Source organism: Ranitomeya variabilis, chromosome 6 (genome assembly GCF_051348905.1).
Source record: "Ranitomeya variabilis isolate aRanVar5 chromosome 6, aRanVar5.hap1, whole genome shotgun sequence".
NCBI lineage: Eukaryota > Metazoa > Chordata > Amphibia > Anura > Dendrobatidae > Ranitomeya > Ranitomeya variabilis.
Genome location: NC_135237.1, coordinates 69403885 through 69431192, shown reverse-complemented (window position 1 = coordinate 69431192; position 27308 = coordinate 69403885). Strand labels below are relative to the sequence as shown.

General features: G+C 46.3%; 1 protein-coding gene across 2 annotated transcripts in view; it reads right to left on the bottom strand.

Annotated features, from left to right (window-relative positions):
• The window catches only part of PAXIP1 (PAX interacting protein 1), a 34908-nt gene extending 14294 nt beyond the window's left edge, over positions 1 to 20614 (bottom strand). The window contains exons 1-12 of one of the 2 annotated variants that reach the window (XM_077268626.1): positions 20153 to 20614; positions 17860 to 17994; positions 17165 to 17208; positions 16324 to 16387; positions 15886 to 15999; positions 15156 to 15797; positions 10777 to 12295; positions 10046 to 10140; positions 9109 to 9204; positions 7591 to 7728; positions 803 to 924; positions 480 to 664 (exon numbers count right to left, since the gene is read on the bottom strand). In XM_077268626.1, coding sequence (XP_077124741.1) covers positions 480 to 664; positions 803 to 924; positions 7591 to 7728; positions 9109 to 9204; positions 10046 to 10140; positions 10777 to 12295; positions 15156 to 15797; positions 15886 to 15999; positions 16324 to 16387; positions 17165 to 17208; positions 17860 to 17994; positions 20153 to 20233 — 3235 coding nt within the window. In that variant the 5' untranslated portion in view covers positions 20234 to 20614. The remainder of the gene's footprint in view (positions 1 to 479; positions 665 to 802; positions 925 to 7590; positions 7729 to 9108; positions 9205 to 10045; positions 10141 to 10776; positions 12296 to 15155; positions 15798 to 15885; positions 16000 to 16323; positions 16388 to 17164; positions 17209 to 17859; positions 17995 to 20152) is intronic. The other variant, XM_077268627.1, reaches the window with a different exon arrangement.
• Between the last annotated feature and the right edge of the window lie 6694 nt (positions 20615 to 27308).

Below are 27308 nucleotides of genomic sequence, written 5' to 3'. Positions count from 1 at the left end.
GTTAGACTAGATTATACATTCAGGACATATATGCTCAGAATTTGCTATGAGTGTAGTATATGTCTGTATCCCAGACATAAGACCCCCATATATCAGGCAGAAAACAAATGGACAGGTGGTCTAATACATCTGAGGACCTCTCTACTAAGCTGTATAGGAGTCACTGAAATAGCCTTGTATGCCAAGTGTGGATGTTTCCATAATTCTCACAGAAGTGAAAGGACAGAGCTATGCACGTGTGCCACCATCTATCCATTTGTGTCAGTCACCTCACCAGGAGGACCCATGATCTGGAGATTTATGACTAACATCTATCAGGCAACTAAAAAAAAAAAAAAAAAAAAGATTTGCATAGGACTCGAAAAAAAAAAGTGGGATGACTTTAAAAAGCTGTAAATTTTCATGAAATATCTGGTCCTCAGATTACTGTCAGAAATCTGCTAGTTATGAAATAGCTGAAATAAAAGCAGACATCTTACCGAGCAGATTTGATACCAGATACGAAGAAGGAGCAAGTGGATCCTTTAGGTTAAACACTGCGTATCGGCCATTTTGAATTTGTCGTAAAGCCTCAAAATTTCCAAGAAGAATGTCACACAGCCATAGAGCGTTGACACAGGGTATCCTCCATTCTTTGGCTTTCTCATATTTCATACCAGTGGGCCTAAATTACAAAAAAAAAAATAAGTTCATCAACGTAAATCTCAGAACGCAACTCCAGGGTGACGTAAAATGTCGGCTACATGGAATGCAAATAGTGATGTAAAAACCGTCTGTAGTTGACGAGGATCATCTCACTTACTCTTTACAGATGAGAACCGTGTTGCTGCGGCACAGATACCCCGTGTACTTGGCACCTGCCAGGTAGGCCATTAGCTTCAGGTCATCTCGATCACTATCGACAAAACCAGTGACAGAAACGATCTGGAGAGAAATATAAAATAATGTTATGATGTGACAAAATATAACTAACATTCCGATGTACTTTTATGAAGACCAGCCTTTGATAGTTTAAGCGATCGGACACTCATAGGCTCAAGTCCCCTAAAGGGACTAATAAATAAAGTACCGCACAATTGAACGTTGTAAAAACAAAGCCGAAAAACATAATGGAATTTTTTTTTGCTTCATTTACCAAAATGAAACACTTGATTTTTTTTCCCCAAGTTTTACAGAACGTTGAATGATAAAATTATGCATTCAAAACTAAAACTGGCAAAAAGGAGATTTTTGTGTACTCACCGTAAAATCTCTTTCTCTTAGCCTCTAATTTAGGAACACAGGACCATGGATGTTATGCTGCTGTCCACTAGGAGGCGACACTATGCATAATCTGAAAAAGATTAACTGTGGCTCCTCCTGTGCAGTATACACCCCTGGACGGCATCAGCCTTCTCCAGTTTTGTGCAAAAGCAGTAGGAGGAACGTAACATGAATAACATAATTATGCCTGTAAGAAGGCAACTATGTACGAGCTCAAGAAACAATATGAGAACTCAACAGTTACAACAGCCCGGAAAGGGCAACAGGGTGGGAGCTGTGTCCCCCAATTAGAGGCTAAGAGAAAGAGATTTTACGGTGAGTACACAAAAATCTCCTTTACTCTGTCGCCTCATTGGGGGACACAGGACCATGGGACGTCCTAAAGCAGTCCCTGGGTGGGAAGCAATGGACGAATATTGTGCAGACAGGCCCGTACACTTAGGGCACCGCCGCCTGCAGGACACGTCTACCCAGGCTCGCGTCCGCTGAGGACTGGGTATGAACCCTGTAGTGTTTAGTAAACGTGTGTAAGCTAGTCCAAGTGGCCGCCTTACACACTTGTTGTGCCGAAGCCTGGTGCCGAATGGCCCAGGAGGCCCCTACCGCCCGTGTAGAGTGTGCCGTAATGCCGGCTGGAAGAGGAGAATTCTTAAGGCGATACGCCTCTTGTATGGTGGATTTGATCCACCTGGCAAGAGTAGCTTTGGAAGCTGGCATACCCTTGTGGCCGCCTTCCGGAAGGAGGAAAAGGGAATCAGACCTCCGGAAGGACGCAGTCCTAGACACGTATATACGCAAAGCCCTGACAAGGTCAAGCGTATGCAGAGCCTTCTCCACTCTATGAACCGGAACCGGACAAAGGGATGGTAGTGAAATTTCCTCATTGAGGTGGAAGTCGGACACAACCTTCGGGAGGAAGGATGGGACCGTACGAAGAACTACCTTGTCCTGGTGAAATGCCAGGAAAGGCCGTCTGCAGGAAAGTGCTGTCAGTTCAGACACCCTGCGTAGCGAGGTGATTGCCACCAGGAAAACCACCTTCTGGGAAAGAAGGCGGAGCGGGACCTCCTTAAGAGGTTCGAAGGGTGGTTCCTGCAATGCTGTCAGGACCAGGTTGAGGTCCCACGTTTCTAGTGGTCGTCTGTAGGGGGGAACCAATCGGGAAACCCCCTGAAGGAAAGTCCTTACTTGCGGCTTGGTAGCAATGCGCCTTTGGAAAAGCACTGAGAGGGCTGACACCTGGCTCTTAAGCGAACCCAAGGACAGCCTGGCCTCCAGACCCGATTGGAGAAAACCAAGTACTTTGGGTATGGAATAAGGGAGTGGGATCTGGCCACGAGATTCGCACCAGGTAAAGAAAGCTTTCCAGGTACGGTAATAAATCTTGGCAGAGGCTGGTTTCCGTGCTCTGATCATGGTTCCAATGACATCTGCCGAGAGCCCTGCCTGGGTTAGAACCCAGGTCTCAAGGGCCACGCCGTCAAATTGAGAGCCCCTGAGTTCTGGTGGTAGAACGGCCCTTGTGATAGAAGATCGTGGCGGTCGGGGAGACGCCAAGGGGCGTCTGCTGTGAGTTGTACGATGTCGGCGTACCATGTGCGTCTGGGCCAGTCTGGTGCAATGAGGATGGTTGGAACTCCCTCTTGTTTGATCTTCCTCACCACTCTGGATATCAGGGGGAGAGGTGGAAAAATGTACAGAAGCTGGAACTGGGTCCAGTCCTGAACCAGAGCGTCTGCTCCGAGCGACCGCGGATCGTGTGTTCTGGCAATGAAGTTGGAGACCTTGGCATTGAAATGGGATGCCATTAGGTCCACATCCGGGGTCCCCCAGCGGAGACAGATCTGTTGAAAAATTTCGGGATGGAGAGACCACTCTCCCGAGTCTATTCCTTGTCGGCTGAGGAAGTCTGCTTCCCAGTTGTCCACACCCGGAATGTGGACCGCCGAAAGAACCGACCCTGTGTCCTCCGCCCAGCGGAGGATATGTGACACTTCCCGCATCGCCTGGGTACTGCGGGTCCCCCCTTGATGATTCACATATGCCACAGCCGTGGCATTGTCCGACTGTATCCTGATGTGAGAGGCTGCCAGTAAGTGATGGAAGGCCCTCAATGCCAGTAGGATGGCACGAATTTCCAGGATGTTGATGGGCATGGTCGCTTCCGCTGGGGACCATTTGCCCTGTGCCCTGTGGTGTAGGTGCACCGCACCCCAACCCGTCAGGCTCGCGTCGGTGGTCAGGACCTTCCATTGACCTGAGAGAAAGGATTTCCCCTTTGCTAGCGAGGTTGGCTTGAGCCACCAGTGCAGGGACCTCCTGGTTGACGACGTTAGCTGGAACTCCCTGTCGAGAGAAAAGGGATTCCGGTCCCAGGACTTGAGAATGGCTAGTTGGAGAGGTCTGAGGTGAAACTGGGCAAATGGGACAGCTTCTATTGCCGCTGCCATCTTGCCGAGAACTCTCATGGCAAACCGGAGAGATCGAGGGGGTTTGCGGAGGAGGGTGCGAACTGCTAGTCGGAGAGCCAGTGCCTTGTCCTTGGGAAGGAGCACTAGACCCCTGGAGGTGTTGAATAACATTCCCAGGAAGGTCAGGGACTGACTCGGGGTTGGTGATGACTTTTGTAGGTTGATTAACCAGCCCATGCGACTGAGAGTATCGGTTGTGATTGAGACGCTGAGCTCGCAGTCCTTGAAGGTGGGAGCCTTGATGAGTAGATCGTCCAGGTATGGAACGACTACTATGCCTCTGGAGTGCAGGACGTCCATGGTGGCTGCCATGACCTTGGTGAACACTCTGGGAGCCGTGGCGAGTCCAAAGGGGAGAGCCACGAATTGGTAGTGGTCCTGGCCTATTGCGAACCTGAGAAACCTCTGATGGGCAGGTGCAATGGGTATATGCAGGTATGCGTCTTGTATGTCTATGGAGGCGAGATATTCTCCCTTCTCCATGGACGCAATGATGGACCGAAGGGACTCCATGCGGAAATGACGGACCCGTACATATTTGTTGAGCTGTTTTAGGTCTAGTATGGGCTGTACACTGCCTCCTTTCTTGGGAACTACGAACAGATTGGAGTAGAACCCTCGGAAACGGTCGGTCGTGGGTACCGGTACTATGACTCCTGATTGACAAAGCGAGGAGACCGCTTGGTGGTAGGCTCGAGCCTTGGCTGGCGGTTTTGGGGGGACAGAGAGGAAGAACCGGTCCGGTGGGTTGGAGGTGAAGTCTATTTTGTATCCGGAAGACACTAGTTCCGTGACCCACCTGTCTTCTGTAATAGGCAGCCAGACTTGATGAAAGAGCAAAAGTCGGCCGCCTACTGGTGTGGTGTCTTCCGGAGTCCGTGAGTCATGAGGAGGAGAAGGTCTGAGATTTTCCTCCTCTGGGCTTAGACTGGCCTGCTTTTGACTGCCAGGTCTTGTCCGACCTTTGCGTCGATCGTGAGTTGTCCCTGCGTGGGGAACGGTTACGATTTTGTACTGGACGCGAGACGGACCAGCCGGAGGAATTCCGAAAGGATCGGAATCGAGTTTGGTTACGCTTCTTGTAAGTGCGTTTAGGTTTCAGTTGGGGAAGAGAAGTACTCTTACCCCCTGTGGCGTTGGATATCATAGTGTCCAACTGTTCACCGAAAAGTCTCCCACTGAGGTAGGGGAGGTGCGTGAGGGACTTCTTTGAGGCTGCGTCCGCTTTCCATTCCCGCAGCCAGAGGATACGCCGAATCGTGATGGCGTTTGATGCTATCCCCGCGACTCCCCTTGCTGAATCCAGAGCTGCATGGAGCATGTAATCTGCTACAACAGCAATTTGAACCGCTTGGTCCGACAGTTCAGGAGCGGATGCTTGGAAGGCTTGTAAATTGTTTGCCCAGGCCAGGATGGCCTTGGCAGCCCAAACTGAGGCGAACGCGGGAGCCAGGGATGCCCCTGCAGCCTCGAAAATTGAACGAGCCATGCGTTCTACCTGCCGGTCTGCTGCGTCCCTTAGGGTTGAGCTATCTGGCAGTGAAAGGAGGGTCTGTGCTGCTAGCCTGGAGACTGGGGGATCCACTTCAGGTGGATCTGTCCATTCCTTGGTGTCCTTCTGTGGGAAGGGGTACCTCGCCTCCAGATATTTGCGATTAGCAAATTTTTTCTCAGGCTGTGAGAGCTGTTTTTTAAGGATCGCCTTAAACTCTGGGTGGTTAGAAAAAACCTTAGGCGGCTTCAGAGGTCCTTCAAAGGAAATCTGATGTTCTGGGGCCTCTGGTGGCGGATCAGAAATGTCCAGCACCCGATGGATGGACGATATTATGTCCTCAACTAGCGCTGTATTGCTAGGAGGGATTGGGATCAGGGATCCCTCAGTTTCTCTGTCTGAGTCAGAGTCGCAGATGCCTTCCGAATTCTGTGTATCACTGAGGCGTCCCCTGCTGGGTGAGCTGGGGAGGAGGCCTTCTCTGGTTGGGGATTGCGGAGATCTGCATTGTCTGTCCCTGGAATGGGACGGTCTAGATGACCTGGAGCAACGGTGTCTCTCCCTAGAGGGGGATGACCGTGTGCTATGGGATGACGCAGATGGACTTGATCTATGGATCCGCTTGCGTCCTGACCTAGACGTGGATGTGCCAGGGGCATCTTGTTCCTGAGTCAAGCTCTCCCGTTGTTGGGTAACGGTCATAGCCGGGGCATGACCCTGCAGAGCCTGAAGCAATGTGGAAGTTAGGTTATCTATAGACTGCGTCATAGATTGCGATAACTGAGTAGCCCATTCCGGTGTGGCATTAGACACCGAGGCATTGGCAGGGGCTTCTTGAGGCTGTGACACAGTAGTTTGTATACAGTTCTGACAATGCGGGTACGTGCTGCTACTGGGGAGAGCGGTCCCGCAGGCTGTGCAGAATGCATAATAGCAGTTCTGCCTGGTTCTCTTAGACCTTGAGCCCGGCATAGTGCACAGAGTGCAGAAGTGCTGCCAGCAGATGGACCTTACAGGGGTAGAGAACCTACAGGGGAGCCTTATAGGTAATATGGATTCACAGCTGAGTAAAGATAACCCAGCTGTGATCTTACCCCACCAGTGTACCCCTAGGTCCAGCGCCGAAAATCCACAGTCCTGTGCCCCCCGGAGACTGGCTGCCTGGTCCTGCAGACCGGGAGAGGCAGGGTTAATCTGCAGCCGAAAATGGCTGCAGAGACAGAGGAGAGAGGAGGAGAAGGGGGCGGAGAGCTGGAAAAAGGCGGCAAGGCTATAAAAAACCCGCCCTTTCTGTCTCGATCCGCCCCTTGTATGACACTGTAGAGTGTCATATTTGTCATCCGGGGGGCGGAGAGGAGGCTGCTGCTTCAGCTAGGCCGAAGCCGGGGCCTAAATTAGATGCCTGAGGCCCAGAAGGGCTCCAGGCCGGCGCGAAAGTCCGGGAGGGGGTCGGATCTGAACCGGACCCCTCCGGATTTGAAGGCAGGATGGCGGTGGGGCTATAAGCGGAAGGGGGAGCCCGGCTGGGGTCCCCCTGAGGCAGTATAGAGCTGGTGCTGCCGCAGAGACAGGGGCGCAAGGAGCCCGTGACTCTATTGTGCCATGCCTGCCTGCACTCCCCCCGGCCCTGACAGGAGCCCGCAGCTGGGCTGGGGTCCCTGGATGCAGGCGCAGTGTGCTGGCCCATTGCTGGGAGCTGTAGGATGCTGCCTGTACAGGCCTTACCTGAGGTGTCTCAACCTAATACCCCCAGAGGGGGATAGGGAGGGTGCTTTTGTCACACACCTTCAGGGGCCTTTATCCTCGCCTCGACCTCAACCCAGAAACCAAAAGGAATTGGGGAAGGAGGGGGGTCTCGACTTCGAACCAACACCCGAGAGGTTGGGGAAGGAGCAGCATGGGGAATAGCCATCTCAACTTCAACTGGGCACCCCATAATAGGGGGCCGAGGAAGGAGCCATGCCGGGGGTCTCACAGGAGACCCTCTTTTCTTCATCTGTAATCCCGTCGGAAAACGGGAAACGGAGTAAAACGGAGTAAAAATCTTTAGGTGTGCCTCCTTTGCGACACTAAGCAAAAACTGGAGAAGGCTGATGCCGTCCAGGGGTGTATACTGCACAGGAGGAGCCACAGTTAATCTTTTTCAGATTATGCATAGTGTCGCCTCCTAGTGGACAGCAGCATAACACCCATGGTCCTGTGTCCCCCAATGAGGCGACAGAGTAAAAATCAAGCCGTGATACTGCTTTATGTGGATGGAAGTATACATAAAAGTTATGGTTCTTAGAAAGGTAGGGAAAAAACACAAAAATACATTGAGAGTAAATACTACACTGGACATTACGCAGAGTACGGCTTCCTTACATGTTGAGAACATGGCTTTCCTCCTGGTGGAAACGCCACTGGAAAGTGTAGGGTCCGATGAGGTGGCACCATTTTCTTCTTCTTCAAGACAGTGTTCAGCCAGTGAGCGGTGATGCATCGCCTTCTCTCCTTTATTGCCTTTTAAACGACAGAAACTGATTACATAGAGTCCCCCAAAAGCACAAAACATTTAAGTTGCTTGGCTACTCAAGTTTCCATTTAAAGTGAACCCCAATTAGGCGATGACTTGAAAATCGGTGGAGGTCCAAGTGCTAGTGATTCTGAGAGAGGAGCTTTGAATTGCAAGCATTCTCTATGGGACAGCTGGAGACCGCAGACTACATCACAAGGCTAATTTGCAGATCATTGGTGGCCAAATCACATGAACTCCAACCAGTCTGCAAGCTATCACCTATTCAGTGGAGGCTTTAATGATGGAAATCAACATTTAAGACTGTAACATTAAAGAAATCTTCTGTATAACCCAGGAGCTCAGCTGTGTCCTCACCTCACTTTACTATGTCTGGCTGTAATGGAAGCTGCACTCCTCCGCAAAAAGACCAAAATAATTTCAATCTGTCCCCCTTAGCAAAGCCGGCCCAATCAGTTGTTCCCTACCCAAAAACAGAACATTTCTCGGTCGCTTCATTGGGGGACACAGGAACCATGGATGTATGCTGGTGGCACCAGAGACCCAACACTAAGAATTACAAAAGTTGGATCCTCCCCTGCAGACTGCACCCAGGTGCAGATACTGGACTAAACCTGTTTAGTGTCACATAGGAGGCAGACACAGGTCCGTGGCCAAGAGCCGTTTCTTCCCGCTTCTAGAAACCAGGACTCCCATGTCATCCTTCTGGTCTTCTCCAGTTCTGCATGAGAACCCTAAGCAAGATGGTGACATCTCATTTTCATTTCAGTCCACTTTATTTTCCAATGTCCGGACAGTTTCTTCTTCAGTGGCTCCTGTGTTCTCCAGTCTGTTCAGACTGCTCCTTTCTCTTGGTTCCTTTTTTATTCTAGTTTCCTGACTTTTATAGTTTATGAAACTATATCGATAGGAAAACTTTTTTATATCTCCGAAGTACCCCTTAAAGGGAACTTGTCACCATTTTTGTGTCACACCAGCTAAAAATATCATCTTACTCAGTGTCTGCTATACATTCCCTAATTATTTATGTAACCCCCTGACTCCCCCTGTTTAGCCCTGAAAAACCATTTTGATTTCTCCTGCGATGTAAGCTAATCAGGCTCATCCGGTCCACTGAACACAGCTTCGGACCACTACCACTTACTGTCCTGGATGTGGATGACGCCTCCTGCGTCATACTCATCGCAGTGGGAAATTTTGCGCCTGCGCAGACAAATTGTGTCTTACACTTTCCCAGTATACTTTGCCCAACTGCGGACGAGAAGCAGAAGTGCACGTAGGTGATCTCGGAAACCCATGGGTGAACTAATGCAACAGTAAAGAAGTCAATATGGTGCATGGACGTATTCATATACATTACCACCTACCTGGGCGTACATGCTACTGACTTGGCTCTCACAGAGGAGATGTGTACAGCGGCTGGTTAGCGTAGGGTCCACAGTACCACCATGCGTTTGGATTATCTGCAGATTTGTTAAAAAAAAAAGTTATATCCTAAATATACAGTCACATTACAGGGTAGCGATATACATTTTGTGTAATTCCTGGTGGCACTGTGTTTTGGCCGATTGCTAGTTTTCAGCAGAACCCTATTTTACCAATAGAACTAGGTTATGTTTCTTGTCTAATCCAGATTAGAAAACCAGGTTTCATGAAAAATGTATTTATTTGTGTAAGAAATTCATTTTTTTTTTTTGCATAATTATTTATATTAACAAATTGTGGGAAATCAGATATCACTCTCAGGACTTCTGGTACTCCGACGTATCGAAGAGGCTGTGGTATAAGTAAGGCCTCGTTCACATGTCAGTTTGTTACGTACAAATTCTATCAATTTTTTTCCCCACAGATAGCATTAGTACTCATGACAGACTTGTAAAGAGTCCCTTAGACTAATTTTTTGCAGACCGAGTGGTCCATGAAAAATCATGGAACCATGGTCAATGTTGATCCAAGTGGTGGATGAAACTCTGCAATGAAAGTCTATGGATCCGAGAACAAAAAAAATCTAACAGCATTAGGATGCCATTCTAGCTCCGTCCGAGCTGCACTGTGCAGGAAAAATGTTGGAATTGGTGGGGCTATGAGGACTCCATTATGGCAGGTCTTAGGTAACACTTTCTTTTCAGGCAAAACCAAATAGATTAAGCATATACGTTGTGTCTTCAAAAAGTTTAAACAAAAAAAATAAGTATTTCAAAAAGCAAAAATTACAAGTAGTGAACGCCACCACAAACTAGTAGAAATGCTAGTGAAACCATGTAAGACATTGAAAAAGGGAGTCACAAAACACACTAAACCTACCCGTTTCCAAGTTGCTAAAAGTTGTTTATCAGACATCTGCTCTGGATAATCAGCGATTGCAAACACACAGCCCATCAAAAAGTAGTCTTCAGGAACTGAAAATTCAAAGATAAACCCATAAATTAAAGGGGAATAATGCATCATCAGAAAAATGACAACCAAGTATTTATTATAATTGGGTCTTGATGTGACAAAAAAAAATAAAAATCTGGAAATATTGCAATTATCAGACTAGCGGGTGTAGCACACATACAGCTGTTTCTGTAGCTCATTTATGAAATTAACTGTGTAGACTGAGACAGAATAAGCAGAGTTATCTCATGGATGGAATATTTAAGAGCTGTATGAGCACTGTTGCTTTGCCACGCTGGGTCTCTGTGTTCAAATCCCACAGAGAACAACATCGAGAAATGAGTTTATATTTTCTCCCTGTGTTTGTGTGGGTTTCCACTGAGTACTCCAATTTCCTCCCACAATCCAAAGACACACTGATAGGGACTGTAGATTGTTAGGTCCAGAGGAGACAGGGATTATGATGTATGTAAAGCACTGTGGAACATGAAGGCTATATACTAAGTAAAATAAATAATTGTTCTGCTGCATGCCCAATTAGAGAATTATAGCAATAGGGCACATACATAAAGATATTAGTGGAGTTGCTGTAGTGCAGGGAAACTTAAGTATAGTAAAATCACCTCTACTAAAACTATGAAAGAATCTAATTAGCTTACTATCCAGTGATGGGTCGTGTCCGTGAAGTTGTTGAGATTGGGGTGGCTGTTGACTAGGTGTCTGGGGTGGTATCTGCCCCAGTTGCTGTGGAGTCTGATTTTGCATCTGCCGCTGCTGTAAACGTTGGAGGTGCTGCTGTTGGAGTTGCTGTTGCAACTGCTGAAGGTTGTGTTTTTGCTGCTGAGCTTGTTGGGCTTGGAGAGGAGCCTGAGTAAGGGTCCCCTGCTGAACCTGGGCCTGTTGCAGTGTCACTGGCTGCTGAATTTGTGATTGCGGAGTCTGCGGCATTTGCTGCTGTTGAAGCCCAGCTTGTTGCAGCTGCTGCTGAATTTGCTGTTGCTGGAGCAGTGTCTGTTGTTGAAGTTGCTGCTGTTTCATTTGCTGCTGTTGAAGCTGAAGCGTTTGTTGCTGCTGCAATTGCTGTTGATTAAGTGATTGCGGTTGGAGCATTTGTGAGGGAATCTGATGCGGTTGATGAGTTTGATTCTGAATTTGATGTTGAATCTGAATATTATGTGGTTGCATTTGGTGTTGCTGAAGCGTCTGTGCCTGTACTTGATGCTGCTGCTGAAGGGCTTGTGGCTGTACATGCAGCTGTGTAGTTTGGGACTGTATCTGCTGCTGTTGTAGGGATTGTACTTGGATTTGCTGCTGCTGTAAGGACTGTGCCTGCATTTGATGTTGCTGCTGAATAGCTGACGGCTGAATCTGCTGCTGGATTGCCTGTGACTGAATCTGCTGCTGTTGTAGAGCTTGAGTCTGGATTTGCTGCTGCTGCAGTGTGTGTAACTGCGGATGAGGCTGAATTTGCTGCTGCTGAATAGCATGCTGCTGAAGTTGCTGCTTTTGCTGCAATGTTAAATGTTGTATCTGCTGTTGCTGAAGCTGCTGAATGCTTTGTTGAAGGTTTTGCTGCTGTATACCGGGCTGAAGGGTTTGCTGTTGCTGAATGTTCTGCTGCAGTGTCTGTTGCTGCTGTATAGATGTCTGAATTGTTTGCTGTTGCTGTAGTGTCTGCTGCTGTCCAGGAGTCTGCTGTCGTTGAAAGATTTGCTGTATATTTTGCTGCTGAAGTGTTTGCTGTAGTGTCTGTTGCTGTTGAAGCTGCTGCTGCTGTTGCAACTGCTGAAGCTGCTGCTGAAGTGCGTGCTGCTGTTGGAAGTGCTGCATAGTTTGCTGCTGTGGACGAAGTATCTGTTGTTGTTGTTGTGAGAACTGCAACTGAGTAAAGTGTTGCTGTTGGTTTACTTGTGAAAACTGATGCTGCGGAAAAACCTGTTGGGTGATTTGCTGCTGCTGTTGTTGCTGCTGCAGTTGCATGAGCTGCTGAGGCTGAAGCTGCACAAGAGGATGGTGCTGCTGCTGCTGCGGGGTCTGATGGGACTGCTGTTGTAATAGTTGTTGAGCTTCTGGCGTCAGGGTTTTCATCTGATTGAACAGTACTGCATTTGGATGTCCTTGCTGGGGATGGCTGCCTTGTTCTAAGTTTTTGGTGGAAGCAGAGAGCGTTTGTAAAAGCTACGGAAGAATGAGAACAAGTTAGACACAAGAAGAGATACATAAGGATACACAGTACTGTGCAAAAGTTTCAGGCAGCTGTAGAAAAATGCTAAAAAAGTAAAAATATAAAGTTCATTTATCAATTTGCAAAATGCAAAGCGAATGAACAAAAGAAAAATATAGAATCAAATCAGTAATTGCGGTGACCACCCTTTTCCTTCAAAACAGCATCAAATCTAGGTACACTTATGCAACTGCAGGAATTCTATAGGATTATAGTCAGGTATATAAGTAACCAATTATACCAGACGGGTGATAATGATAATCATTTTCATACGTAGGTTAAAACACAGTCATGAGCTACAACAGAAACAGCTGTATAGGATCTTAAAACTGGGTGAGGAACAGCCAAACTTTGATACAAAGCTGATTGTGTGAAGACTGTCCTGTGGCATGAAACATTCATTGTGGCAAGATTGAGGACAGCAACAAGACAAGGTAGTTCTACTGCAACAACAAGGTGGCTCTCAGGCAAAAATGTCAAAGTAGGTTTCAAGATGTGCTGTACAATCTATTTTAAAAGTACCAAGAAAGGGGCAACATTGAGGACAGTAGACACAGTGATAAGCCAAGGACCAAGGCAACCAAGTGCAGGAGATGAAAACCACATTCTTACTTTCAATCAAAATTGGAAGATGTCCATCAGTGCCATCAGATTAGAGCCGGCAGCCACCAGTGGAACACAGCTACATCCATCTACTGTTCAAAACGTCTGACTAGAAGTGGTCTTCATGGAAGCAGTGTGGCCAAAAACAACATATCTTTGTCATGGAAACAAGGACAAATGACTCAACTACGCACAAAAACATAAGAACTGGTGCAGAAAATTGGCAGTAGGTGCTCTGGACCAGTGAATCAAATGTGAAATATTTGCCTGCAAGGCCTCTTTCACACATCAGTTTTTTTTGTTTTTTTTTACAATCAGTCACAATCCGTCAAACTGTTGAAAAGACGGACAGCGATGGTTCCTGCGCCCATAGGCTTCCATTATAGCCAACGACGGACGGTGCAGGATCCGTTGCTGTCCGACGTTCACAAAAAAACGTTACTATGTCCGTTGTCTCCACCCAACGGGCAAAGAATTTATGACGGATCCGTGAAACGACGGATGAAACGGAAGGCCAATCCGTCACAATCCATCGCTAATACAAGTCTGAGAAAAAAACGGATCCAGCAGAAACATTTGCTGGATCCGTTTTTTTCACAAAACGACGGATTTTGACAGAAACAAAAAGACTGTAGTGTGAAAGAGGCCTAACAGAAGGCAGTTTGTTGCAGATGGGCTGGAGTCTGGAGTAATAATGAGCATCTTCAGGTATCAGTGTAGCATGGTGGAGGGTCCTTGCAAGTTTGAGGATGCATTTTGACAAATAGGGCTGGGGGGGTTGGTCAGGATTAAGGATGTCCTCAGTGGTGAGAAATACAGGAATATACTTATCCATTATACAAGAGCATCATGGAGGAGTCAGATTTCTCAAAATGTATTCATCAATATTACAACCCCAAACATACGGCCAATGTCATTAAGAACAATCCTCATTGCACAGAACAAGGAGTCCTGGAAGTGATGCTATGGCCCTGCAAAGCCTCATCTCAACAGCATCAAGCTGGTCTGGGATCACATGAGACAGCAGGATTTGCACAAGCAACATCCACAGAAGATCTGTGGTTAGTTCTCCAACATTTTTGAACAACCTCTCTGCCAGGTTCCTTCATATATACAGTGTGAAAGTATCTAGAAGAGATGCTTTGATGTGCTTTTGAAGACAAAAGGCGGTCACACCAAATATTGATGTGATTTAGGTTTCTCTATTGTTCATTCATGTTCCATTTTTTATTTTCGGTGATAAGTCTATTTTTTTTTATTTTTAAAGCATTTATACGTTACTGCACTTTTCAAAACAAGTTTCCAATACATGGAATCTGGAGTATTGCATATTGTCTATATTGGACTATGTAATCACTCCGCAGTCTGCTCAGCAGCATGTGTTCAGACCAGGCTGTCGGCGTAAGTGCCGAGGAGTTATTAGTGAGCGGAGAGTAAATGATCCCTGCACAACCCCTATGTCTGGCTGCAGGGAGGGTACAAATTCATCTCTGTCTTCCCCAGATGACCACTGTATCTGCACATAATAACGTGCGTGTCTGGATCGGACAGGACCTACTTGCAGTAATGGCGAGTCTGGCTCCATTGCGAGGTCATTTGCTTTCTTTCTTGCAGTACTTTTCATGAATTCTCTTTTTTATTAGTTGTGGTGGGAGTCTTTGGCGTTCTCCTGGTTCTCCTGCCACTGATTGAGAAGTTTCTCCTTCTGTTGTGCTCAAGGATAAAGTGGACAATCAGCCGCGAGAAGGCAGGGCACAGGCATTACTCAAAATAGGGGGACTCTGCATTCGACTTCCACTGCAGCTAATAAATGAGAAGCACTGCAAGAAAATAAATGCCCGACATGCGTTTCGCCAGATTACTGGCTTCTTCTAAGGTCTAATTTAAGTCTTTTCCTTTAATAGATATGTCATCATATTTTAATCTAATATAACAAAATTTGAACATTTAAATTTAGTTCACATCTCTGCTCCTTTTTTCCTAATGATTTATACTAGAGGTGTACAGCCAATGTGATCTCTATACTTACATTGACCATTACTGTATGCTCATCTACCAATAAAAAAAATAAAGTGACCCGGCCATGATATCAGGGTCTCCATCGTTAGTTCATGCTGCCCACTGAGCGGTAATCCTAAGCCTGACGCCTTTTTAAAAGAGGCTGCTTAACCAACGTCACGTACTATACACAATAATATCAACGACACTTACGTGTGCTACATTTGATGGCCTATTTATTTGCTGTATATCAGCGCTATTTGTGATGTTTCTAAGTGTCCTCGTTGCTGGACTACGAAACGCCATAATGTCCGGCCTTTCTGAACTTGTTGTCCCAGGGACCGATGAGAGCAAACCACTTCTGACATCAGGAGGCAAAATGCTCCCTGGCACAGGCGGGACATTTGCACACAAGTTAATCAGTCCCGAGTCCTTGCCCTGAGGCAGCCTTCTCTTTGCAGTACTCATCTGCGGTATCTCTGCGGGGGTCCAGTTCAGATTTCTCTCTTGCTTTTCTGGTGAAGAGTCATCGGAGTCATCAAACATCAGCTCCTCCTTAATTTTCGCTGCCATGCTACGCTTGGGAGAAGTTTCCTGATCAGGCAGAGGAGATCCCTCCCGTGATGATGCCGGACTAGACTTGGAAGAGTATCTGTCCTCATCGCCACTTGCATTTTGGGAGTCCCTTTCATTTTCTTCCTCTTCATCCTCCTCTTCTTCCTCCTCCTCATAGTATGTGAGACGCGGGTGGTATGGCTCTTCATCTTTTCTGATCTTCTCGGATATAGAGTCTACCACCCAGTCTGGGGCGACTATTTTTATATTCTCACGTTGATAGGCATATTCAAATTTAGTCTGCGAAGAGAATGGCGACATAATGTAAAAAAAAAAAATGAAATCATACCATTTATGAAAGAATGAGACATCCCAAAATTGTTCTTACCCCTTTTGGCTCAGGAACGATTAGATGAGTGCACTTCTTATTAAGACTTAGTTGACAGTCCCCACCATAAAATGTTATCAGTGCCCAAAGGGCATTTCTATCATCAGGCGAAACCTAACAAAAAATGAAGAAAGTTACAGATAATCTTAAATCATAATGCAACTCTAATTCTGAAGTGACATCTCATGGTAGGGGCTCAACTCCTGAAGCTGGAGAGCCCACCTCTCTGCCTCCCGACATAGAAAATGAATGGAATCATTGGACGCCCAACGTTTAGCAAGTTATTACTTATTCTATGGATAACTTTTAGCACATTAAACCTTTGAGGGTCGGTCAGACATGAAAGGCTATGGGTTACACACGTATGGTACAGCAGTATCTAAAAAAAAGCGGCACTCTACAAATGACACTGGTTAATAAAAAATATATTACACATACCTGCGAGAGACAAGCTGTAACACCAAAAAATATCTGTCCCGATTCTGGAGAAAAGCCATTTTCACTGATTATTTTAATTAAGGAATGAACTTAAAAATAAGAGAAATGCACAGATCCTACATTACAACACCTCTGCCAGAAGCCAAGTATATCCTACACGTGTGGATGGCAAGATATGTGGTTATCCTCTTATGGAATCATTGAGACCCCCCAACAACCACCTGATGCCTGAATGTCCCACTGCTGAGAATTCAAGCACACGGTGTTACTCAGTAAGGTTAAAGCGGTGGTCCGAGGTCAAACTTGCATTCCTCGCTTAAGCACTTCAAAAAGGTTTTTTTGGGATATACAGGGGCGTCAGGACATAATATGCAACTTTCAGGAATGGAGCACAGGCGTTGAGGAACTTGGTGGTATTGGTTCATACTAGGGATGAGCGAACCTGCTGATAAGGTGTTATCCGAGCATGCTCGGGTGCTAACTGAGTGACTTCAGCGTGCCCAAAAAATATGTTCGAGTCCCCGCGGCTGAATGTCTCGCAGCTGTTTGACAGCCACAACACAGGCAGGGATTAGCCATTTGTTAGGTATTCCCTGCATCGGTCGAACAGCCACAAGACACTCAGGCGTGATGACTCAAACATATTGTTCAAGCACGCCAAAGACACTCGGATAACACCTTATCCGAGCACAGTCGCTCATCGCTAGTTCATACATGAAAACTCTGACAGGTTCCATTTAACAGGTAAACTGTAGCTAGCACAAATCAAACAATTAAAAAGGAAGAGAAACTAAAAAGTAAAAATAAGAAAAAAAATGTAAAACAGTAATTCAAAGGATACGGTAGACGAGCACCACAACGAACAGATAAGGTGACCCACGAGGGCTGGAAGACGGGAGGAAAAAAAAACTAATTAGATTTATTGCAGACTACAGAAAGCGGCTCACATTTATCACAGCTACAAATATACTGTGAAATGAGAAAAAACTGACAACGATGTCTATGTATAACAATCAAATCTGTACAGATAGCCCGAAACTCACCGACTTACTGCAGCGTAAACGCCTGAAATCTCAATAGCAACATTAGATATTTATTGGCAAATTAATAAGATTGTTGTGGGATCTGTAGACAATCTAAAGAATTTGGATGAGAGTAGGAAATGATAAAATAATAACATAATGAAAACCAATGTCTGCTCAATCCACAGCACACACCCTTCGGAGGTCCCGGATCATCTTTGATTACTTGTCCTGCGGTGATTCACATATATCTACATGACCTCTGCAGCCAATCACCCAACTCGGTGATATTGTTCCATACCTGCTACCATTACCACTGAGGCCGGCAAGTTTATTTTTCAATGTTACCACTGCAGTCAATCACTGGTCTCAGCAGTCCTGCACTGAAAACACTAGAATCACCACTGAGGTCAGTGATTTTTTTTTCTTCACGTGACCACTGCAGCCAAAAACCGGAAGGGACCACAGGACGGAAATGACTACTGGATATGTTTTGAATGCCGACATCACCTACTTTTACAATAGGAAGATCAAAGACCTCTCGAGCCTCCCCAACCTCCGGATTGTCACCGTCTTCCGCAATAATGTGTGTAGCTAAAGCATTGTAAGACACTTCTTTAGCTTTTCCAGCCTTCAGCATCTGTACAACCTGTAAAGAAAGGTTCATAGATGAGTTACAGGAACCTAAAGCCCAGCTTTAACCCCTAGGAGACCGGGCCAAATTTTTGAAATCTGACCATTGTCACTTTATATGGAAATAACGCTGGAACACTTCAACAAATCCCAGTGATTTTGCGATTTTTTTTTTGTGGCACATTATAATATATGATAATGGTAACTTTAGATCAATATGTTTTGTGTTTGTTTACAAAAAATATAAGAAATTTGACAAAATTGTAAAAAACAAAAATGGCAATTTTCAAACTTTGAATGATTATCCCTTTAATCCAGATAGTCATACCACAGAAAAACATTACTTAATAACATTTCCCTCATGTCTTCTTTAAATCGGCACCATTTGTAAAATGTTATTTTATTTTGTTTTTAAATACCCATTCACTTGAATCCACAAAATAATGGAGACGCTTTACACAAAATTTGGCCAAATAATGTGTGCCCATCAACCAACGTCAAGGTGGCCTCAAAGACTGATGGGTCCCTATGTGTGTGAATACCTCTCTTAGGCTACTTTCACACTAGCGTCGTATGACGCACGTCGAATTGCTGTTTTTCAACGCATCCGCTGCCCCATTGTGAGGTGCGGGGAGGAGGGGGCGGAGCTCCGGCTGCGCATGCGACGTCGGAAACGATGCACCAAAAAACGTTACATGCAACGTTTTTTGGTGCCGACGGTCCGACGCAACAGTTGCACGACGGTTGCGACGTGTGGCAATGCGTCGATAATGTTAGTCTATGGACAAAAAACGCATCCTGCAAGCAATTTTGCAGGATGCGTTTTTTAGCCACAACGACGCATAGCAACGTGCAGTGCACGACGCAAGTGTGAAAGTAGCCTTAGGCTCATGTCTGGGTGAATGTGAACACTGATTGGCAGACATTATTTGGCCAAATTTTGTGCAAAGCGTCTCAATTATTTTTTTTCTAATATTCACTAGCCATTTTGCTATTCATATTTCATACTGACATGCTTTAATATGATTGAGTGCAACCTTTTTCGGACATTGTACATTGTCGCGCAAATGACATTTTTTAAACACTTTTCCCAGCAGATCTCTGGGGGAATCTGCCTGAAATAGACGTCTGAAACACTTTCTACAGTGGAAAAAAACAAGTGAAGTGCAACCAGGGCTGCGGAGTCGGTGTCCACACTGGTGGAGTCGATATAAAATGGTCCGACTCCTATAATATATAATACATTGGTACAGTAGTACAATGCAGAATGTGACGTAAATGTTTTCATAAGAATTTGGGAAAGTTATGAAATCTCATATAAATGTCGGTTCTGTTCCTGATCTCATCTTTTAGCTGAGATGAATGTATGCTGCACTTTATGTACATGCTCAGTAGTGACCAGGGTTGTGGGGGTCGGAGGTAGGGAAATTGAGGAGTCAGTTGTTTGGCTTACTGACACCATAGCCCTGTGTGCAACTCAGGCCAAATTCGTCGCTGTGTTTCAGGGAGGTCAAGAAAGTGTCATTGTGAGAGCTAGTCGTATGCACCGCAGCATGGTGCCGGGATCACACAGTATAACCACCATCATGTGCAGGGATCACACAGTATAACCCCCATCACGTGCGGGGATCACACAGTATAACCCCCATCATGTGCAGGGATCACACAGTATAACCCCCATCATGTGCAGGGATCACACAGTATAACCCCCATCATGTGCAGGGATCACACAGTATAACCACCATCATGTGCAGGGATCACACAGTATAACCCCCATCATGTGCAGGGATCACACAGTATAACCCCCATCATGTGCCAGGATCACATAGTATAACCCCCATCATGTGCAGGGATCACACAGTATAACCCCCACCATGTGCCGGGATCACACAGTATAACCACCATCATGTGCGGGGATCAGTGAGGACCAGGAGACTTCTCCACTTCTGTCCTCAGCAGAATCTCACTATTTAGCAGGAAGTGGCCGCTCTGCCTCATCCGTCCCATACCTCCCTATGGATCACTATGTGGCAGGCACTGAACGTCCCAGAACTGAGCGGCACCGGAGACACCAGGCCGGAGCGGGGCGCGGGTGCACGGAGGTCCCGGGATCTCCCCTCACAGTCCGCCGCCCGCCCCGCATACAGCGCCGCCTCTCTGCCGCCGGTCTCTACCTGAGGATCCAGATCCCCCACGGGGTAAAACTTCACATCCTTGAATATGTCCTCCGGAACTTTCAGCTCGGTGTCCGCCATGACGGTGGCGGCGGTATGGCTGCTGTGCGCGGGTAACGTGTATTACATCCCCCTTCTCCAGTCACTTTCGGGCGGGAATCAATGAGGGGTCAGAGGAGGCTCCACACCGTCACCAAGATGCGGAGATCGCGCCGCGGCGCTGACTGCCAGAGCCCGAGGGGTGAGCGCTCCGTCTGCACCACGTCCACGGGCCGGATAATGCTGTAGAGGCGTCTCGTCTCCCACCCGTCACCATATTCTCCTCACACACCTACATGGAGAATATGCTCTACGACAGGTCGTGAATTGGGATTGTTTTCTGGTACAAGTATTGTAAACTCCCCTCCTTGGAAGGACTTGGTACATTCTGAGGAGAGGGCGGGGCCTGCGCGGCTCGTCCTATAAGCAAAAAGCAGCGCGGGGAAGGCGCCGTTATAAGAGGTCACTGGCGCGCAATTACCTCACTCTTCGGAGACTCGGCGGCATGCCGTGGTGGTGGAGGCGCGGTCTTGTACCTCTGGCTTCGTGAAGTATTCTGGGTTGTGTTCAGAATTTTTCCACACACCAGTATATTTCCTCCAGGCTCACTATTCTCCACAGCAGCCCGGTGTTGTATGGTTATAGGTAGCGAGTATACACATCTGTCAACCATTTGTGCCACAGAGCAGGTCACAGGCTGCAGTAGGTTCCGCACTGAGCGTGTGTGCACACGAACGTAAACGCTGCGAGTTTGCTATGTACTTGTGCAGTGGCCAGCTGTTACAGCATAGTGGATGGTGGTTCCAGAAATCCCATGCCCACTATGCGTCCACTGACAACGCGGCTCACCTGTGGAGACGGACATGTGACGTGTCTTTCCAGACTGCAGCATGGCATGCCAATTTCTATTGCAGCGACTCTCCACAAGAGAAATTTAATCCATAGAATGCAGTGGATGTGGTGAATCCGCATGGTTTAGTGAAAGCATGCGGATTTATCTGAATTTAGTAAAGGGCAGCGCTTTGAACATGTGCTGCCACTTCGAGATCGTGGGCAGCTGGCCTAACAGGAGACACCTGGGAGGTTTGTCCCTCTGGTAGTGCCAAAGATGCACCTGATGGACTGGGTTACACCCAATAGTGCTAGAATCTATGCCTTCAGCTTGCTGTAGTCCTTGGCATCCTGCAGGGCGAGGTCATAGTACGCTTTCTGTGCTTCTCCAGTACGGTATGGAGCTAGGACCTCTGCTCATTACTCTGGGGGCAGTTGCTACCAGTCTGACACTATCTCAGATATAACCAGGAAAGAAAGCCTCAACGTCAGCCTCTAAGGCCATATTCACACATTGCGTTTTTTTTTACGCTGCGGATCCTCAGCAGTTTTCCATGTGGTATACAGTACCATGTTAACCTATGGAAAATAAAAACCGCTGTGCACATGCTGCGGGAAAAACGTGCGGAAAAGCAGCGGTTTATTTTCCGCAGCATGTCAATTCTTTGTGTGGATTCCGCAGCGGTTTTACACCTGCTCCATAATAGAAAACTGCAGGTGTAAAACTGCAGTAGAATCTGCACAAAAACCGCGATAAATCCGCAGGAAAAACGCAGTGTTTTAGCCCTGCGGATTTATCAAATTCAGTGCGGAAAAATCCGCACACCATTCCGCAGCGTGTGCACATAGCTTACGAGTTGTTTTTTTTTTTTTAAGGACTTCTGTACCGTTTGCCTCACGGATACCTTCACTTTTAGTGATGGGCAGTGTTAGAATCTGTTTTGTTTTGACCATCCGCCATCTTGTTGTGGTTTTCTGGCTGCTGGTCTTTTTCCCCTGGTGCTGGGTTGTCTTAGGTCAGGTGATTGTATCACTCTTTATTACCCGGCACCTGCCTCCCATTCCTTGCTGGACAACAGTGTTAATCCGCTAGAGTTCTGGCTTGGTGCTTGGGCTTCTTTCACACTTCAGTTGTTTGGCGTCAGTCAGCTCCGACATCGTGACGGATCGACCGATCCGTCAAAATTGTTGAGAAAACGGTTCTAACGGATCCGTTTTTGTGACGGATCAGTTACACTGTTCCGTCAAAAAAAACAGATCCGTTAAACCGTTGCTACCGTTTTTCCATCCGTTGTAACCGGTTTTTGACGGATCCGTTTTTTAAAAAGGGAGGATCTCAATGTGATTTGACTACTGGAAACTACTGGAAAACTATATATACTGTGTATTTACACCACAGCTTTGAAAGGTTGTAGAGAAAGTGGCAAAGATGGAAGGTGCTGGCGAATATTGTGAAGATATGTGCGGATTTCACTTTTGAGGCTAATCGGTTGGCAGTCATCATTCGAGACAAGGAGGAAGAAAGACTGCGCATCCTGCGGCAGCGGCGGAAGAGAAGGCTGTGGATCCATCCTATCACAGCACAATGCATGACCCGTGGTGTTTATTCCACACTTTACATTGAATTGAGGGAAAATCCTCAAAAATTCTTCAGCTATGTGAGAATGAAAGCAGAAAATTTCGAAATTTTGTTGGGCCATGTGGAGGAATCTATACGGAGACGAGACACCCAGATGCGCTTCTCCATATCACCAGCGGAGCGTCTCATGGTGACTATTCGGTAAGTTATTATTTTTTTTTTTTTAATGATTCTCATTCATCAGACTTATAACTATAATGTTTTTTGAAGTTTTTATTAATTATTGTCTTTTCCTTTTGATAACAGATTCCTTGCAACTGGAGAGTCGTTTTCATCCCTACATTTCCAGTTCAGGCTTGGGATTTCCACAATCTCAGGGATCATCAGAGAGACCTGCCGGGCATTGTGGGAGTGCTTTTAAGCAGAATACATTCCAGAGCCATCACAGGAGAGGTGGCTGGAGATTGCCCACAATTTTGAACAAATATGCCAGTTCCCAAATTGCGTCCGAGCAGTCGATGGGAAGCATATAAGGATCGTCAAACCTTCTGGCTCTGGATCAGAATTTTACAACTACAAAAAGTACTTCTCAATTGTATTGATGGCCATTGCCGACGCACACTGCAAGTTTATCGCTGTGGATATCGGTGCGTATGGACGCGCAAATGACTCCCAGATTTTTAAAACTTCACCAATGGGGCGTCGTTTGTATGGAGATACATTTGACTTTCCACCGCCTAGACCACCGCGTTGGAGATGATGCCTTCCAGCTTTCCACACTTGCTTAAACCCTATGGAAGTAGTGGACTGACCCAGAGGAAGAAAATTTTTAATTATCTCTTAACCAGAGCACGAAGAGTTGTGGAATGTGCTTTTGGCATCTTAACTGCTAAATGGAGAATCCTACTAACTGCAATTAAACTGCAGACTGAAACTGTTGATGATGTGGTGAAGGCTTGCGTGGTACTTCACAATTTTGTTTTATCCAAAGAACATGTTTCCCTGAAGGATAATGTGTCAGAAACCACCTTGCGGGATTACCAAAACACAAGTTTTCGCAGTCCAGTAGCAGTCTCCAGAATGCGGGACAATTTTGCAGACTACTTCATGTCTCCTCAAGGATCAGTTGATTGGCAGTACGAAATGGTGTAAAAAATTTTTTTTTTCACACTTGTAAATATACCATGTTTTTTGTATTGTTACAAAACCTTTGGACTTTAACCTCACAGTATTGTATGTTTTGAACCGGTACCCCTTTACACATTTTCTACTGTTACTTTTACCATAACCTTGGTGGTTTTAATACAGTTTAAAAAAAAAAAAAAGGAAAGACAATAAAATGGTTTCTAAACCAAAAAAAGTTTTATTTACAAGTTCTCATAATTTGGGGTGGAGATAGTAGCGGAGGGGCTGACAGGGCGGACCACGTCGATAGTGGGGGACAGGACATCACGGGGAGGAACAGAAGTGGAATGGGTGGTGAAAACATGAGGTTGGGCAGGGAGTTGAGGTACAGATGTGGTCTGTGGGAGGTATGGTGAAGGTGTTGGTGGGATTGGGAACGGTGAAGTTAAAGGGGAAGAATGGAAAGGGGAAGGTAGGTACTGGGAAATACTGAGGGGGGAAGGAAGGAATGGCGAAGGAGTAGAAGTAGGATGGACGGGAGGATAGACGGCGGCTTGAGAGGGGAAAGGTGTTGAAACATGAAGGGTAGGTGGAGGGGCTTGGGACATCGCCTGCGCTAAAGCAGTGTGGCAGACTTGCATTACATGCATCTGCAGGTCAGGAGTTAGATTTTCCATGTGCCTGAGGACCGACTGAAAAAAACAGTGTCTTAGGCTACGTTCACATTTGCGGTCAGCGTCGGGCGCCGCAGCGGCGCCGCATGCGTCATGCGCCCCTATATTTAACATGGGGGCGCATGGACATGCGTTGTGCTGCGTTTTGCGCCGCATGGCCGCAAGCGTTGGACGCAAGAAACGCTTCAAGTTGCATTTTTTTTGCGTCCAACTTTCGGCCAAAAAGGACGCATGCGGCGCAAAACGCAGCGTTTTAGCGTGCGTTTTGCCGCGTTTTTGTTTGCGTTGTGCGCTGCGGCGCCGACGCTGCGGCGCACAACGCAAATGTGAACGTAGCCTTAGTGACTGGTTTGCATCTGAATGCATCCTGTCCAGACGACTGCTGAGTTCAAGTATGCTTTTGTTAAGCATATTGTACCCAGCAGATGTTTGCTTACCCAAAAGCTTGATGGCATTCTGGAAGGCTGCATTCAGATGCAAAAACTCAGGCGCATAGCTCCTTTCCTGACCTCTCTGGCGCTGCCGTCCTGACCCCAAAGGTGGTCTAGATGTTGCGGCAGTGTCAGAGGGGTGGGATAAAGGGAACTCTAACTCATCACCTGCAGCTTCAAGTGACGAAGTCCGCCCTGCTGCTCCAGCGCTGGTGGATGGGGCCGAGGGATCACACAAAAGGGAAGGTACAGATACAGAGGGGTCGACGTGGTCCCCGGTGGCGGACTCCTGAGAGATCGCTCCAGAGGGGTGCAACTCTGATGCAGGCTCCTGAGTGCTGCAGACAGTGCTGTTAAAGAAGAAGAAGAAAAAAATTAGTATCTTGATATTACAGTTGCCCTTGCTGCCAAAAAAATATGAAGGTTACACATTTTAACAGTTTGAAAACATGTGGTGTTGAATATTTACCTTCTGCTCAGCAGCGTTGACCGGAGGAACGACAGGGCTCTTGCATATTTATACCTGCTCCTGCGTCCTCTAGATCCACTCGGGGCCTGCATCTCCTTGTTAAACTCCCTCTTGAAGCGATCCCTGAGTGACCGCCACCGCACGATAACCCTGTTACCTGGAAAGATAAAGCAAAAATTGGTTAATATACAACACATTAAATCATGCTAACACAAGTTAATGAAGTGTGAATACTTACGCGCTAGATCCTGGGCCCCAGCTTTGAGTTCCTCCCAGTTATCAATAACAACACTGCACACTTCCTCCCATAGCCGTCGGGTGACGAACTGGTCAGCATGGCGGCGGTCCGCCATGTTCCACAGCGGCTCCCGACTTTGGATCGCTTGAATGAGGGTGTCCACATCAATGCCCTCCTCTTCCTCAGCCTGTTAGGGAACACGCTGTGAAGACTTAACAAAAAAATAAGAATAAAAAGGGAAAGATTATACCACATGAATTTTACAGTTTACTAAACACCAAACCAAAAAGGAACTTACTCTTTGGTGACCGCCGCGATTAGCATTCCGACGACTATGGGAGGTGCTTTGAGGAACTCTACGTCGAGCCCCGATTGTGAAGACTAATAAAAAAAAATAAAATAAATTATGTGCTTGGATGGATGCATATGTACTGTGTGTGTACTGTGCTGAATGTTTGTGTTGGGTGTAGTGTGTTTTATGTGAGGATCGATCTCTGCAAAACTTACACTATGCGCTCCCGCTCCTCTCATTTCTCCACCCTGCCCGTCTCCTTCTGGAAGCCCCTCTGCTTCATCTTCCTGTGAAAACAGAATAAATACATATAGGGTTCAAAAACATGTTACCAGAGATGTACCCAAAAAAATTTATGAAGAAAAAAAAAAAATCACCTCAGGTGGCTGACGATGTGAGGGGGGGGGGGGGGGCTCTCAGAAGAAGACATTATGGTCCTGCGTCTGTCTTGGGTCCTTGCTGCGTTTCTCTTGGGTCCCGTTTTTCTTGGGTCCCTAAAGAATCTGCAAGTATAAAGAGAGTTCTAAGCTACTATACAAAAGGATAGATAAAGCTTTCGGGACTATACTTACATCTGTTTGCAAAACTTGGGGGGCCTGGCTGCGTCTGTCTTGGGTTCTTGCTGCGTTTCTCTTGGGTTCCTTGCTTGGTCCCAAGAATCTTCCAATTTAAACAGAGTTTTAATTAGAATGATTATGTATTGGTATGCCAACATACATTTTGATTCCCCACAAAAAAATTATTACACACCTCCTGTTTCACCCAAAAATTCCTTGAAAGCAACACCAAAACTACTTCAAACTTGATATGCGCCATGCGCATTTTGCTAAACCTACCCCACCCCTCCTCCAGACACAGTTTCAACCTTATAAAAAATTTCCCTCATTCAAAGTTAAAATACCAATACCCAAAAATGATAATTATGGTTACCCTACAGTTACTATTTTCTAAAACCAGATAACATTTTCTAGACCAAAGGTTTGCATTCCGCATTTGTATATAGAACCTCAAACACCTTTATTGAATGTAGACCCAGTTTTAAATTTATCTTGAAATCATACTACGGACAGTTTTGTGGAATTTTTATTACAATTTTTTTTTTGTTTTCTCTTTTTTTTTTTGTTGGATAGTAGGAGCTACACTGCTCTTTATTTTAAATACCATTACAGTATGTTAATGTATGAAAAATAACAAATGCAGAACACACATCACACGGCATTTATACACACACCACACACATGTCACAGCACAGCCATTCAAAATACCAGCGCAGTATGAAAAATAAAAACCTGCAAGGCGGGCGGTCGGGCACACACATCACACGGCATTTATACACACACCACACACGTCACAGCACAGCCATTCAAAATACCAGCACAGTATGAAAAATAAAAACATGCAAGGCGGGCACACACACCCTAGCAGAACTCATGCTGGATGGCAGTACTCACATGGCAGTCTCCGGCAGGGTCTTGCTG